The 16,031-nt window shown below is 39.3% G+C and overlaps 1 protein-coding gene across 3 annotated transcripts in view; it reads left to right on the top strand.

The window, feature by feature from the left end:
* The window catches only part of MED27 (mediator complex subunit 27), an 85,078-nt gene that overhangs the window by 42,667 nt on the left and 26,380 nt on the right, over positions 1-16,031 (top strand). For 2 of the 3 annotated variants that reach the window (XM_061476814.1, XM_061476813.1), the window contains exon 4: positions 14,957-15,050. The exons of the other annotated variant lie outside the window; for it this stretch is intronic. In XM_061476814.1, the coding sequence (XP_061332798.1) occupies positions 14,957-15,050 (94 nt within the window). The remainder of the gene's footprint in view (positions 1-14,956; positions 15,051-16,031) is intronic. 3 annotated transcript variants of the gene reach the window in all.

Here is a 16,031-nt window from a genome sequence, read left to right on the forward strand (position 1 = left end):
TGCAGACACATGAAATAATTACACAGCAAGCTTGGCTGGAGCCTGTCAGTCTGTGTCAAGCTCCTTTAGACTTCTCAAATCTTTAAGTTGTTGAGCTCTTGCTGATTGTTGCATTTAGTGTTTGGTGTTAAAATCAAATGTGCTCTAGAAGTGGCAAAAAATACCCCACTGTTTTGATGTATTTTGACTTGGAATTTAATATCTGTGTCCAAAATAGCACTGTAAACACGAGCCTCCCCTCAAGCCAAACCCCAGGCTTTTAGACTTCCCTATTTTACATGCAGAACCTTCTTTCATTTTGACTTTTGCATTTTAACAGCTGCTCAGCAGGGATGATGCTTTTGCTCATGACAAATTTGTATGCGCCTTGTAGACAGGTCTTAGAAAAGAGCCTTTTGTGAACGACTGAAAGGCAAATCAAACTTGGATCTAAATTTGGGCCTAATCAGCTACATGGCAGTTTGCAGAATCATAGTCATCTCTAACAGTACTTTACTGTTATAACAAATAATACCTAAGTTTAAGTTTTTATTGCTTTTTAACTTTATTTTATGGTTCAATTTTAAATATAAATTAAGAAAAGAGGGCATTAGGCTGATGAGCCGAATGTGACTGATTTATATTGTTAGCAAGTAACACATAGATTTGAAAGTTTAGGAAATGAATCCTGCCTGATAATCATGGGTTTGGGTGTTTCAGTTGCCGAAGCACGATGTGTCCACTGAGCACGCTGAATAGATTCTGTAGTTGTAATTCCTCCAACTGTGTGTTTATGTGCTTATCCCTCGGGTACCACCACCTCTGCTTAACCCCTGTATGCTGCAGCTTTTTGTGTTTTCTAGTCAAGTAGACATCAATGGAAAAGTCTGCTGTGGCAGTGGGTGCTCCACAGTCTCAAATCTGAATCCTCTTTGATTTGTAGTTGGAAGGGACCTCGGGAGGTCATCTAGTCCAGCCTCCTGTTCAAAGATGGTCTCTTTTCTCAAGTGGATCAGATTAGTCGTGATGTTGCCTTAAGTGAATCCTGAAAACCTCCAAGGTTGGAAAACTACACTTGTAGTTATCAGTGAAGCAGTTCACCTGCTTCTAGAGGTTTCCTTAGTGCTGTTCTTGTTGAAACATCTTGAAAATAACCCCATTCTAGGGAGAGGTTGGGGGGAGAATGCAGATACTTTTGGAGAAGCTAAGTAGTTGTACAGGTTATATATATATAGCTATAGATGCAGGTTATAGTAGCCTGCTTTAAAAAAAAACCACAGTAAGAACCTGATGAGTTAACTAAAAAAGAGCACTGCAAGGAGGAGTGCTTGAGATTTAAAATAACACTTGTATAGTTCTTTTAATCTAAAATATGGGTTAAAAGCAGTTCATATGTTGATGCTTCCATGATCCTTTCTACTTTGAAAGTTGCTCTGTGCATAGAGTTACTTCTTAAACAGTGATTTTACTGCGTAGTAGATGACGAGCAAACATAATGCTATCATAGGTATTTCTGAGGAAGTGAGACGCATTTCTAGCTGTGACAGAGTGATGGTGGCTCTTGTATGCCACTTGTAAAATGAGCTCGTTGGCAGAAGATGCCAGGTAGAGCTATTTTAACATGTGATTATGCTTTTAAAATGAAAATTTCAGTGCAAAGAGAGCAACTGCAACACCGCAGACAGAAAATCAATTTTAATTTTTAATAGTACAGCTAAAATAGTATCTGCTGCTACTAATTTCTTTTGGTTGTTCCACACTTGCTCTCTTCCCTCTGGTTTTTATTAAGTCATCAATGGAGATAGAAATTCTGATATTGAAGCCTAAGTGTTGTAATATTCTTCTGCCTCTCCTGCTGTGTACTCTTGCATCTGTCTGCAATGCCATGATTGAATTGTCTGTTTCCATTTGTATGTATTTAAGCCACTTAGTTTTTGTTGTGTCTTAGGCATCATCCTTCAGCAGCAAGCTCTTATGCGAGCAAACCTATTAATTGCTTTGTCAAGTGTCAGTATATACTGGATCTGAAAGATCTCTGTTTTGCAAATCTGTCGGGTATCTTCTTAAACAGGAACCACAAAATCAGGGAATGATTTTGGTTGGAAGGGACCTTAAAGATCATATAGTTCCAACTCCCCTGTCATGGGCAGGGACACCTTCTATTGGAGCAGGTGCTTGTCACCTCCATACAACCTAAATACATCCTAAAATGCAAGTGTAAACAAACAACATGGAACTGGTTGTTGGATAATCCTTAGTTTTCAGGTTGTTTCAAATATTCCCTTACCTGTTAACTTGTTCTCTCCTTGGTTGTTTCAGAGAACTTCAAGAAAGAGGGTTTCTCCCTCACATGAAGTCTGTTCAAATAGTTGAATCTCTTTGCTTTCAAATCCTAAATAAGTAGCTCATTTCCATCTCCTGAGGGTGTATGATAGAATATATTGAGAGAAGTTCAGCTCTGATTTGAGCGTGGAGCCTCTCCGGATGTGTCAGCCTGGATGCGGTGTGGTGTGTGGGAAAGGAAAGTGCTCCTTGACTGCCCTGTGATACTGGAAAATGTATTCACACACATGTATTTAAGCTCATGGTTTAAGGGTTTGGGGATATTTTTGTTTTACAGAGTAAGTAAGCCCTTTGTTTTGTTTGCCCATATTTTGTGTCTTTTGCTGTTACTGACTTCTCACTGGTTGCATCTTCTGAAGAAGTCTGTTCTCAGGATAATGGTGTGGCTTGCATGAAGACAGGCAAAGCGGCGAACCTCTCAGCGGTGCAGCTGAGGATGTAATTACAACTCCATTTGCTTTGTTTTCAGTGAGGCTTTCTCTTTCTGTTTTCCCATCTTCATGCTTCCTTTCCAGAGGTGTTGTGCAATGTTTGTCTTGTGTCTTTTGCCAAAGTTGTACAATACAGTCAACGGCTAATATTTTTGTCTCCTTTTTTAAGAGTGTGTCTGACATTAGATCAGTGCACAATGTGTATTGTTTGTGTTTTGAATCTATGGAAAACGTGGCGATTACAGTTAGGCAAAAAGTGAAGAATAATTCAAGGATTAACCAAAAGTCAAATACAGAAATGTGTGTCAGTGCAGTGAGTAGTGAATGCAGAGTGAGCACGAACGGAGAGCTCCCTTGAAACACCTGCAAATTCACTGATGTTTGGAAATATAACTTCAGGACAATCTTTTGAGGGTGACAGATACCATTTTGTAATATTTTATCTGTTTCTGTAGGGCATCAGCTTCAACAGGTTGGCTCTCAGTAGCTACATGTTAGCTAATTAATCATATGATCTGCTGTCATGTCACTAGGTGAGCCTGTATTCTGGTAGCAGCATGAATTTGAGATAGTGGTTTCCTAACGACTGCAATAGCTGTAATAGCCCTGGCCTGCATGGGGTCTGCAACTTTCCTCTGGTTGCTTTTAGAGAGATCTTTGTTATAAGGATCTCTTAATGAAAGTTCTGTCTGCTAATACAGACAGTTTGCAGCTGATGTGTCAATATAGTGAGTCCCATTCTCTTCTTTTTACAGTGTATTTTAAATGAAAACACCATACTGCAGTGGTACCTTTGTTAATATTCTACATGTGTTCGACATCAAACTATTCTGTAGCTTTAGCTCTGTGAAGCAGAGATTTTGTTCTCTTTTTAATTAGGTATATGTTTATGCTACCATCAAACCTTTTCCTAGGAAAATACTGATATCTGTCTTGTAGAATACTTCAGAAGATTTGCCTAGAGAGTTTTTAATCAAAAAATTTACTGAACCCTCTTCATAAACAACCTTTAAGCTTGGACAGTGTCACTGTGAACAGCCATCTCAAAAGGAAAAATAGGAACAGTAAGTTTAAGATGAAAAAGACCCAAAAGTAACCTTGCCTTAAAAACCACTGTCATTTATCTCCATATTTAAATTTTTGTCCACGTATACGGAATGTCTTTAGTCAGTGTAAAAATCTAATTAAACCTTCTTGTGATAGTGATTTGTAGCTGAGCATCTTTGTATCAGAGCATCTTACTGGGGTACTAAACCACTCCCTGCTGAGAGACACTGTCATGGACAGACAGGCGAGACAAGACGCTTGGCAGCTGATGAGGAAAGGTTGATCAGGCTGGAGTTGTCTTCAGAGTCTGTAAGGAATCTTTCCTTGTCCCTTCTGTAGCAGAACTTTTGAGATGCCGTTTGGCCGAGTCCAGGTTCTCACTTGTGACCGTGTACAGTCTCATCTGGTGGTGGGTTATTTCACCCCCCTCATTCACATTACAGTGAGCAGTCTTCTTTCTGTCTTTGAGAGCTGTGAATGCATAGAGGCTTTTAATTTGTACCTATTTAATATTGGAAATTTTCTGACAATTTGGAATTTCTTTACTTTGAGTAACCAGATTGACATACCTTGAAGGAATTTGACTTTTATAAGTTTTGAGCTCAATACTAATGAAGCAGATGTGCAGAATTGAAGAAATGTATCAAGAAACAAAGCTAGGCAATGTTGTTAATCCTGCTTGCATTTTCCTAAGGAGATCTTCATTCCTTGTTTTTCACTTAGGCAGTTTTCTCTGTTAGTATACTTCCATAAACAGAAATGTATTATTTTTTAATAAGCTGAATGTTTCTCCCTGATAGCACCAGACACAGTTGTTCTAAAGGGGTTATTCTGCTTTAGATATATTTGGCATAAAAGCTGGTTTATGTTTTATTTCTAGGGAAGCTCTGCAGGTAATGTAAAGTGATGCAGGTAGAAGAATATACTCACAAACAGAACTGTATTGGCTTATCATGGTACCTCTTTTGGCTTCAGTCCAGGTTTCAGCCTGGTGAAGTACTTGAAGCTCTGCTCTGCCTGTTCTACGCAGTGGAGGACCACAGGCAAAGCAGCCTGCAGCGTTTCAAAGCCCCAGTGAATATAAAGCCTGGGGGTCTCTGCTCAGTCGCTCTCTGATCCTCGTGTGCATAGGGGAGCCTGATTACGAGAGTGGGAGAATGGCCAGAAAGGTGCAGTGAATTTCTGCCATTGCTTTGCTGAGGTGTCTGGGTGGTGTTTGGCAAGCCCGAGAGTAGCTGCCATGATAAGCCCTTTCCTTTAACCAGCTCTGTTGTTTTAAAGAGAATTTTTTTGGTTATTTTTTCCAGAGAATTTCTTTAAAAGGATTAGCCCTCTTCCCCCTTGTTGGCTTTCAGTTGAATCCACACAGTTAATTTCCATGAGCCCTGTTAAAAAATCCCAACCTAAGAAACGGCTTGTCATGTTGGGAGAACGAAGTGATGAAAGTGTATTTTCTAGAAAACAATATTCTAAAGGGCGTCTCTCCAAAGTGTTTGCACTGGGGAGAATCTGGAGTTTATAAATGCCTAATTGTACTTGTTATATGTGGGTTTCATACTGGAGTGTAAAACTGACCTTGAAGGAGTCTTTTCATAAACCTGTGAGTTTTAAGGGAGGTTTTTCTCTCTCCGGTATCGCAGACAGATCAAAATGCTTGGTCAGTGCATAATTCTGAAGAGAATAAAACAGGGCTAATTATGAAATGCTCCCAAGAAAACATAAAGTCAGTGATCACAATGGTTGAAATGGGTATTTGGTGAAGCTTGTGTAATAAATTGTGTTGGGCTGTACAAAGGATCATTTATTACAGCATCTTATCTTCTTTTTTTCTTCACCCTTACTTCCCCCTTAATTACAGAACACATTGATTTTAAGTGTCTTTAAAAGCCGGTATCAAGTATCCTAAGTACCCTTAGAACTAGTGCTATTAAGGCTTGTCCATTTTTACCATGGTTTGTAATTGTAATAGAGCACTAGGTCTTGAAGTGGATGCTCTTTTTGAGTGGCTGCTTGAAATCTATTGATGAGGCCTAAAATTTGAGTCTTTGCTTCCTAGTTCTGTGTATTCCAACATCTTGTTCTAGAAGAATAACATAATTCTAAAGGAAGAAATTAGAAATGTAACAATACGTTACTGTGAGGACTTGAATGAAATGATGGAGGCCATATTTTACATGCTGTCGTGGCTTTGATGGTTCTTTTTGGTTGTGCTTTTTCCCTTGCCGAATTTGCTCCTGCAGGCACTTGTCTTGTTGTCCAAGTATGTTAGATGTTAGCATGCTTACAAGAAATCCACTTGCAAAACACAACAAGTGTCCAGTGCAGATTCTAAGGTAATAGCACTGGTTTTGCTCATATCTACAGCACTGAAACCATTTTGCATAAAAGCTGAGTACCTTCATCCCGGTAGCTTCTAACAGGACATGAATCATTTGATATAAAAGTCAGTAACTGAGCAACACACCACACCCTGCATACATCAAATAATAAAGTCTGAAGCTCTCACGTGCATGCTGGTGCCTGCATTATAGAATCATAGAATGATTTGGCTTGGAAGGGACCTTTAAAGGTCATCTAGTCTGACTCCTTGCATAAGTGTGGATATGGCAGAGACAATAAGCTCAGTGGTTTTAGCTGAAGTTAATCCAAATGTATGGTGAGGATGAGAAATCCCAGCAAGACAGGTTTTCAGAGTACTGAGGTATTGCAAATTTAAAGAATGTTTTAAACCAACATGATACTGCCTGCAAAGCATCAGAGCATGATTTAAGTAGGGGACACGTTTTTAAAAGCAGAAAATGCCAAGGCTTTGGTAACTTAACAGGTACAAACAAAGCCTGTCTCATGAAGTGCTCTGCTCACCTGTTTTGATAATAGCCTGTCTCCAGAGGGTTATATCCTTAATTCTTCCTTCCTCCAATCCTCTGGAATTTGCATTGCCTTTACTAATTTCTGGGACTTAATGTGCCTAATATAATGATCACTAAGATCTCTTCCTTCCAGCAGTGCTTGTCATATGGTCATGTATAGTGTATGAAGAGGTCTAACTGCACGACATCCTGTGTTTCCTATTCATCAGTCTCTCCATCCAAAGGTAAAATCTTGCTGCTTTTCATAGGTATAGAACACATAATGGGTATCATGCTTCACCTGTTTCCTTTCATAAAAGCAGGTAAGTACTGTAATTTCTGTTCTGTTGAGGGAGAAATAAAGCACAAAGAAAGTGAGAAGACTTTGCTATTGATGTAATTCTTCAATAGCAGAGCTGAAAATAACATGTTATAAAATACTGAATTCTAGCTTTAGAAGGCTGAATTCAAGGATGACAGCGTGGAGTAATGTGCAGTATCGGGATCCCGTAAGGCAGGCAGTGTATACAGTGGGACTTTCCCATTTTCAGGGAGCCTGGTTTCCTTTGTTCGGGACCTGGCTGGGCAGGTGGGCTGAAAACCAGTCCAGCCCATTGTCTTTTTGAGAAGCAGGACTGAACTTGGTGCATTAGTTTGAGGCCTTTGTCAAAGCACCGTCTGGTGTTTACTGAACATCAGCACAATCAGCATGTCACAGTTTAATCCCCTCTCCCTCGCTGCACGATTGACTAGTGAATGCAGGAGAGGTGGATTCACCTTATAGTGCAGAGCCAAGCAACCTCAGATGAACTCTGCTGAACTGTAGGTGGTGGGTAGGGTGAGAATTGTCCATCTCGAAACCCCCGGGGGGAGAACTGTCATAGTTTGTGCAGTCGTTTAACTTTTTTTGTTGTGTTTTAAAAGGCTGTCTGGAGCTCTTGGCTTGAGTTTCTCCTGAGGACTTTTGGCACATCTTTGCTCTATGGAAAACACGTATGTGCATGTGCAAATTTAGGCTAACAGGTGGGGCAAAAATTGCTTGACAAGTTAGGAGTAATTCAAGAACCATCTTTGTAGCTGAACACTGATGTAATAATTCCGATTCTCATCCAGGTCCCTGAAAATTACTGTTGTTAGCATTTGTCGTAGGGCTGTGGAGCAACATGTAGTTTCATGAAGAAGTGGAAATATAAGCAATGCATATGGGCTGTGAAGTATTGCTTCTGAAATTCTATTACTACTGATGGTGTATAGTATGGGGGGGGCTGTTTTTCCTCTCGAGGTATGTATAAGGGAGTTAATGTTTTCCATAAAGCACAGACTGGTAACAGGCTCAGACAGGATTCTAGTGATGACTGTAAAGTAGATGCCGGGTTGGTTTGTTAACCAGCTTTCACACATTCTAATATCCATATTCCTCTCTTGATTACTGCTGTGAATTAAAGGCATTTTGAAGAGTGTTCCAATAAATACAAAGAAAGCAATTTCAACAATATAATAAAATATCAATGGGGGTTTGACTGCAAGGGCTCTATTTGTAACTTAAAGTTTTCCTTATTAAAGTTACACTTTTTAAGGCGATACACTAGAATTCAGTATTGCGAACAGATGTCTTTCGCTCTTACAAAACCAAATGACATATTGACAACGTGTGTGTTCAGAGTGCATGAAAGAGGTGTTCATATTTAATGTAAGTGTGCAGATGTCTACAGACTGGTGCAGGGGCAGGTTTGCATTTCATAAGCATTCAGCAAGAGAACCTGCATTGCATTTGTAGCATCGCTGTCAGCTTGTACCTTGAGGACATCCCTTGCAGGTTTACATAGTGTAATTTATCAGTGGAGTCACAGTAGCACTGAAGAATTCAGAATTGTGTTTGTTGTATAAACAACACTATAAGTAGCACATTTTACCATAAACCAATATTTTATCGTTGTAATAGAATGACCCCAGTGTACAGTATTCATAGCCCCATGATGCATGGTCCCAGCAGGAATTGTGCTGGCACACAGTGTGTGCAGCCACAGAGGGAGCTGAATCATGAAACCAGTTTAGATTTTATCTAATACATTTTTCTTCTTTTTCATTTTCTTTTAAAGCCAGCTCAATTGTGTGATCCAGCTCTTCCAGCACAGCACAGTTGAGGGGGCTGTGTGCTGCAGCATGCGGGAGGGGATGTGTCAATGCCTTATGTCACTATTGGTGCTGAAGACTGAAAATTGTTGAATCACAGCCTCGGGTTTCTAAATGTCTTTGTAGATCCAACCCTTAAACACTCTGTCTTGCCTTCTAGAGAACTGTCCAAACGACTTCACATGCATCCTGAAGTGCTATACCAGGTTTGGCCTTTTGGGAGTGAGAAGTGCAGATGGTGAAGTGTTTGGTACAGCTACATGTGCATATGCTTTTGAGGCAGACCACCCTGTGTTTATATGTAAACATTTCTAGACTATTTAGGCACATAACTTAATCTTTTACATCCACTCAATAATGAAACGTAATTCCTCTATGACCGAAATAACATCCATAGCAAAGTTGAGAACAAGCTGACTTGCAAAAATGAATGGAAATCTGCCTTCTTTCAGGTTCGGAGCTGAATCTTTCAGCACTTTCAGCTATGTGTTGTGTCACTGCTCCCCTGCAGGGCAGAGTGGGGTTAGGCATGCATCTCAGCAGATTTGTTCCTTAGGACCTTTGTCCAAGGTCTCTAAGCACATTTGTACCCTACAAGCCACACATTCTGTCTTGCTTCTTTCCACGCCTGTGGATTCATATTACTAAGACACAGTGCTGAAACTCCCTAATGCTGATCATATGTTGTAGCCATAAAACTGAAGAATTATGCGTAGCTGGAGAGACTTGGGTTTGCCCCTTCTGCCCTCAGCTTACGTCCTTGTCGTTCAAAATCAGTTATTTGAAAGAGATAACATTTTTCCTTTATAATTTGAGAGTCACAACACTGCAGGAGTAGCAGAGACCAAGTTAGGGTGCAGATGAGAAGGGAAGAGAAGGAAATAAGACAAGCCAGAAAGAGACTGTATGGAGTCTTCCATTAACAGAAACTTGGAAATTAGGTGAGGAGAGGAAGTCACTGAAGCAGATTGTTCAGAAGGAACAAGACAACAGCATTAACAGTGGTAAGAGAAGACAGCCTGGCAAGGAAGCTTAGTGCTGGAGGAGAATTTGGTCAAAACAAGCAAGTGATTTTAGTACTGGAGCGGGGAAACGTGAGCAATTCTATAGAGGTTCTGCAGAAGGAAAGAGCAAGAGCCTGAATTAACACAAAAAAAAACAAAACCAACAAAACCTGTGGAATTTGGGGAAAGAGGCAGAACCTTGCAGGATTGCTGTACAGATGTCACAGATTGTGCCAGCTGTCTAATTTAGTCTTGAGACTTGAAGTAGCTTTCTCAGCGTGAGAGTTGTTGAATTTCTTTTCACACTCTTCACTGCCTATCCAAGCAGGAAGTGTCATCTCACAAAAGCTGGCAGAGGTCACTGTTTTAATAACTATTGTTAATTGATGCTTCTGAAAAGCCTTCTATCAGCTTGAATTTGCTGCCTGCAGAGACTTGCTCAGCAGGTAGTGGAATCAAATTAAAACTTTAATTCATTGATGAATAAATCACACGAGAACTGTGACTGCCTCGTATGTTTTAAAATATAATATTTCTCTAATCAGCTTGCCTGAAAACTGTTTAGTCTTTTCATAAAACCCATAATATTTAAAATCGTGTCATTACTAAAAGCTTTAAGTTATACATTGAGTCTGGTTCTGCAAAAAATAGCTGTTCATAGATCTTGGTAGAGTGCAGGCAAGCTCTTTGCACTGATCAGTCATTAGCAAACGCTACATATGCTGCAGGAGTCTGCAGGGCCCATGTGGCTGAAATAATCAGATTTGAAGAGAAATTATTAGTTGTGTTGAAAATAGTAACTGAAAGCCAAACAAAAATATTTCTGGAGCAAGTAAATACTGTGCCAGTGAGAGAACGTGTGGAGAGTTTGCCCTCTTGCTGTCCAGGGTATCATGAATCCAGACTGAACAAAGTTACGGAGTTGCTATTCATCTTATATGTGGTATTTGCCATTGGGTACCTAGGGAAGATTATGCTCCCTTATATGTGTATTTTTTTTCTGTCTCTTTTTCTCTCTCTCCCCAGAATCATTTAGCAACGTTTTCTTTATTCCAAAAGACCTCCTCGGAAAATTAGCATTAACACCTATATTTCTAATCTTTAAATTGTTGTATTGAGTGGAAAAAATGAACAGCATGCAAGTTAAACGCTCTGTGGGATCAATGCTATTAAAATCTTGTCTAAGCTGTTAAACATCACACTAACGTTGGCTTGCTGGATCTAATCCAGTAAAAATAAATAAATAAAAAAGAGAGGTCACATTAGAGAACTAAGCCATCTGTCCAGCGTGGAATTGAAAGGCATTCATAATGAATTACTTTTCTATATTGCTATCTTTTGGGGGAGGGACTTAATGTAAATCAAAGAGATGGTACGAGACTGTTTATCTACAAAGATGGTTCCTGAATTATTTCTGCTTTGTCAACGTGATGTGTCAGTAAGGCAGTTTTTGTTTAATATTTTGCATAGCTAATTATCCCTTAAAAGGCTTCAAAATTGTCTTTGGTCTGTCTCAGGCATTGTTCCTCTAATACGGACTAAAGTATTTATATATACACTCATTGGCAAAACATCAGAGAGATGCTTCAAGGAGTATCTGTTGCTTTAGTCTAGTGTTGATTTTTCTGCATGTTGAAAACAAGACTTCATTTGAGGTGTAATATTTTGAATTAGTTTCAGTTTTTGTTAATGTTCGTGAAGTAGATTGCCAAAGTCAAAACACAGCAGTATCAATAGAGCATGTCTGTAGAAATAACATTCTACTACATTAAAATGGAAATAACCATTCAGTGTTGGCAGCTTTGGAGAGCATGTGAAGTTATGTGAAGCTTTTTTGACTAGAATGGGACTAACTTAGGGTGTTGCACTTACAGGGTGTTAATACATTGTCTTTGGAGGCCTAGAAGAGTAATTAGGATGAAATTCTGTCTAAACAGGGTTTAAATACTGTGCATAACTGGATATGGAGGTTACTGTGTATGATCTTTTGCAGTCATTTGTGGTCTGTTTTCAGACCTTTTTGAACATCCTTTGCATGGTAGAAAAGCTGTGGGGAGGGAGTTTGTCTAGACTCTCTGTTCAGCCCCTAGGTGGTGGAACGATGCCCCTTCTAGGATAAGGAAAGCTACTACCAAATAACTTCAGCTTGTATTTAATTCTGAGAATTCCATGATTTTTTTTCTTCCTTAAGATTAAGATATGCCAAATGCTTGAGCAGATCTATTTCCATTTGCTTTTCCCTGCTTTGCGTTATTTCTTCTGGGTTTGTAAATGCTTGTTCCAACCAGCATCTTTTGTAAGTAGGAGAAAACTGGGATGTGGTAAGTATGTTAAAAGTTAGAAGTGCTCATTGGCAGAGTAAAATTAGACTTTTCAATCCTTAAGTGCTACGCTTCTCCCTGGCTGCGTAAGAAGTTCTGTAACATAAATAGCTCAAAAATACCGTAACTCCTAAAACTGGACGGAGATGTGTAAATTGTGATTCTTCTTATTTTGGCATTAATGTGTTTTAGTTCCACAAAGCGAATTCCACACCGCAGCTTTTTTTCTGACCTTCTTTCCAGACAGCCTCAGGAGTGCACTTTATCTTGTCTTTATCATATGTTCTCTGAGTCGTCACCAGTTACGCTTTTGCATTACTTTGCTGCATCTGATTTATCATATCCATCCCTTTGCAAGATGTTTTACCAGATGTCCTCTCTGAAGGGCATATCTGTAGAAGAATTTTGCCTTAGATGAGGTTGTTTGTCATTTTATATTTGAGGCCGCCATATAGACAGGCTAATTCAGTAATTATACATGCATCTTTGAAGAATCCTTCTGCTCTGATGAGTCCTCAGGAAACCCTGATGTCTTCTTGAAAAAAGGCAAAGGGCCAAATGATCATACATACATCAATGCTCTTTTATCATACTGGTCTTCGGATTTTCTCTGACATCCTCCTGACTGAGAAGAGAGGGAGCAACTTATGTGTGTGGATGGGCCTGATGGAGTTGCTGAGCCTTGCCAAAGTGTATTTTCTGAAGTGTGTGATTTAATGTTCTTTTTTGTCAGCTGACCTGTGAAGAGTGCTACAAAATTAACAGGCTTCTAAGCCCAAAGTATCCCAGTAACTGGTTAACTTCTTTCAAAAGCTGGTTAATACAAGTTGGGGAAGGTTTCTGTTTTGCTGTGTATTGCATAAAGGGAAGACTCTTCACTAGCTCTCTGTGTGTTCTCTGTTCTGCCTTATACTGTCAGGTATAAGGTGGCAGTTGGGATTGAGTCAAGTTTTAAGGCACGAGGTCAAGATAAGTTTTACGTTTAAAAAGTAATTGTGTCCAAGAAAGAGTTGAAGAATTGATTCCCTCCAGCCAGCTGGATCACATTTTCAAAGGATAAATGTATGTGTCTGCTTGGGTTTTTCAGGAGGACCTGAACAGATTAAATGCACAAGTCCAACTACTGTTTGTATGATTTTAAATGAGTTGAATTTTCCTTCCGTAGCGCACATAGACAGTGTCAGTGTCTTGTTTTATGCAACTTTGTGTTTTGTTCTAACTTCTTATTGCCCAGAGCTTGGAAAACTAGAAAAGTAATGCATCCTAGTGTGCAAGGCTATCAGCTCTGTTCCTAACCATGTGTTCATCAAGCAACCCAGAATCTCTCCTTTCCTGTTTCACAATTGGTCATCTCTATTCACACATAAGTAATAGCTGTTTTCAGAGCCTGTATAAACCCTCAAAAGTATGGGATTTGGTGATGTTTAAAATTAGTTAGGTACATAGTGTCAGTGCGTAACTTACTCACCCTGAAGCAGTGTCTTAGGTGTCTTCTCTTTCACCCTCCTAAGAAAGTTCTTGGCTTGTGGATGTTTGACTTTGCTTATCAGGAAGCTGTTAATGAGTGTTTGAGTGAATGGGAAACTTTTCAACACAACGAGAAGTGTGGATTAAGATTTTTATGCAGAGTTGTCATAAGTAATTCCATTCTTTTGTTACTTTTCAAAGCGGGATGACTTCACCAGCCATTGAAGTGTGGCTTTCTTGATTTTATTTTATTTGTTCTCATTTTTAATCCCTTGCAAAAATAGCAACTGGAGCATAGCGACTCATTATTTTTTGAGGGGGAGAGGTTTAGCAACTTAACATTAGAACTTCACTTTGAAGAGCAAGAATTCAGCATTTTTTGCCTTATTTAAGTAGGCCAAAAGGAAGTATTTAGGTTTTCAGTTTTAGTGTTAAATCTAACCAGGACAACTGATTTTTTCCAAAATCTTTTTTTTCCGGAGCACGTCTGTGGACTGGCATGAAAACAGTTTTATCAATAAATGCATTCACGGATCTGACCAAGTTGCAGAGTTTGTAGATGTGTATGGTAACAAGGCTCCTCTCTTCTTCTCTGTACTTCAGGAGACCCAAGAGGGGTACCAAGGGACAGATTAGTGAGCAGATGATATAGACTGCTAAAACAAGTACTGTGTGTTTTAATGTGTCCAGAAGAATGGCTGAAGGATGGCAAGTATGCCCATGGAATGGGGCAATGTGTTCTGTAAAGAAAGGTCTGTGAAGTTTTCAATGTTAGTGGATGTCAGCTCTTAATAAGGTACCAGGGAACCAAGACAACCCTACACTGCCTTGCTTTGGCCTGCATAAGTAGAGGGATTATACCCAGAAGAAGGGGTATTATTTTACTTCTGTTTGATCACTCCAGAGAAACTTCTGGAATGTAGAAGCCAATTTTAGAGTCACCGTGCATGAAATACATTGCAAAGATTCAGGAAAAAACCTCCAAACAAACTGGAAATAGTGTGAAGACTTTGATAAAACCTCTGTCTGTTTAGTTTCTCAAAGAAAGAGTGAGGAGGTGACATTCTATGAATGCCTGCACTGGAAGAGTAATTCTGATAGCATATCCTTTTACCCCCTGAGGGAAGAGTATAGAAAAATTATGGCAAAAATTAGAAGTGTGTAAGTTCTTAAGAGCAGAGTAGTTAATTTTCACAACACTTTACACAGGGCTTTGGTTTGCTTCCTCTTATCAATAACTTTTAAATTATACTTGCATGCATTTTTGAGGAATATGTGGGTATCAAAGAGAATCTAATTCAGAAAGTCCTGTGGATGTTGCTGAAAAGGAGTGATAGTAAGGAGCATGTGTGTTAATTCTGTCGTTTTGGATTATTTGGTAGATACGTTGATGATGTGATCAATCGGATTGATAGGATGTTTCCCGAAATGTCTATCCAGCTATCCCGGCCAAACGGAACCTCTGCAATGCTTCTGGTAAGTTGGGTCATTAATGCCTCGAGATGGATTTCTTGACACATTGAATTACTGTTCCTAAAATGCACGTTATTACAGCCAGATCTTTTCAGAAACATACTGTTCTTCATTCACCACAACCATGTAGGATCTTTCTTGCTCTTAAGCAGGTGGGTGATAGAACAAATTTCACCTTTAAATGAAAGGTCTGTTAGTTTTCACTTTTAAATCTGTTTGTAGAAATACGAGCACAAGCTCAACTCTTCCCTGTGTTCGTCTTGGCAATGAGTGAGTCTTAATCATGATAATTAAGAAGGAAAAGTGTGGTGGGAGGAAGAAAAGAAGGAGGAAACCAAAATGATTTAAATTTGTTCAAATTGGTCTTGGGTCAGTGGATCTCTGTTAGATGATGAAGTCAAGAGTTTGCCTTTGAAGTAAATGAGCGATAAAGGCTGGATTAGAGATAAACAAGTCCAATATATTCGACTTATTTCTGCCTGACCAAGCAAGATTTCATTCCAGAAGAACCTATTGTTTACACCAGTTTTCACAAGCAGCTGTTGTGCTTATAGCAAGAGAAGTCTTTAAGAACAGCAATGTGGAGGTGGAGTCTGCAGCATGGCAGTTGGATGCCGGCTTTCCTCTAACAGGGTGAAAGGCAGAAGTCGCAGCTTTTCCAAATCTTTAATAAAACTAGAAAATACATTATATACACAGGTGAAGAACTGAGACCAGACCAGTCTTTTCCACCTCAGGTTTCTCATGGTACTTCCTCTTATTTTTTCCTTTCTCTCAAAGGCTATTACAAAAACCTTGAGTGTAGCATACATGTGAGTATATTTCTTGCTTCTAAGCAAACAGTAAAACAAATCTGAAAATCAGGTGTTTTGTCGAAACAAAATTGTTGCCTCAATATAAGTCATCAGTAGAATCGCTCCTTAGATTTTATACTGGCTTTAGAGTTTGTTGACTTTAAAATCCTATCGTGGTTACAACTTTGCC

The sequence above is a fragment of the Pezoporus flaviventris genome, unplaced genomic scaffold (genome assembly GCF_033815535.1).
Source record: "Pezoporus flaviventris isolate CSIRO_AGI_PZ_B2104156 unplaced genomic scaffold, CSIRO_AGI_Pfla_v1 ptg000097l, whole genome shotgun sequence".
NCBI lineage: Eukaryota > Metazoa > Chordata > Aves > Psittaciformes > Psittacidae > Pezoporus > Pezoporus flaviventris.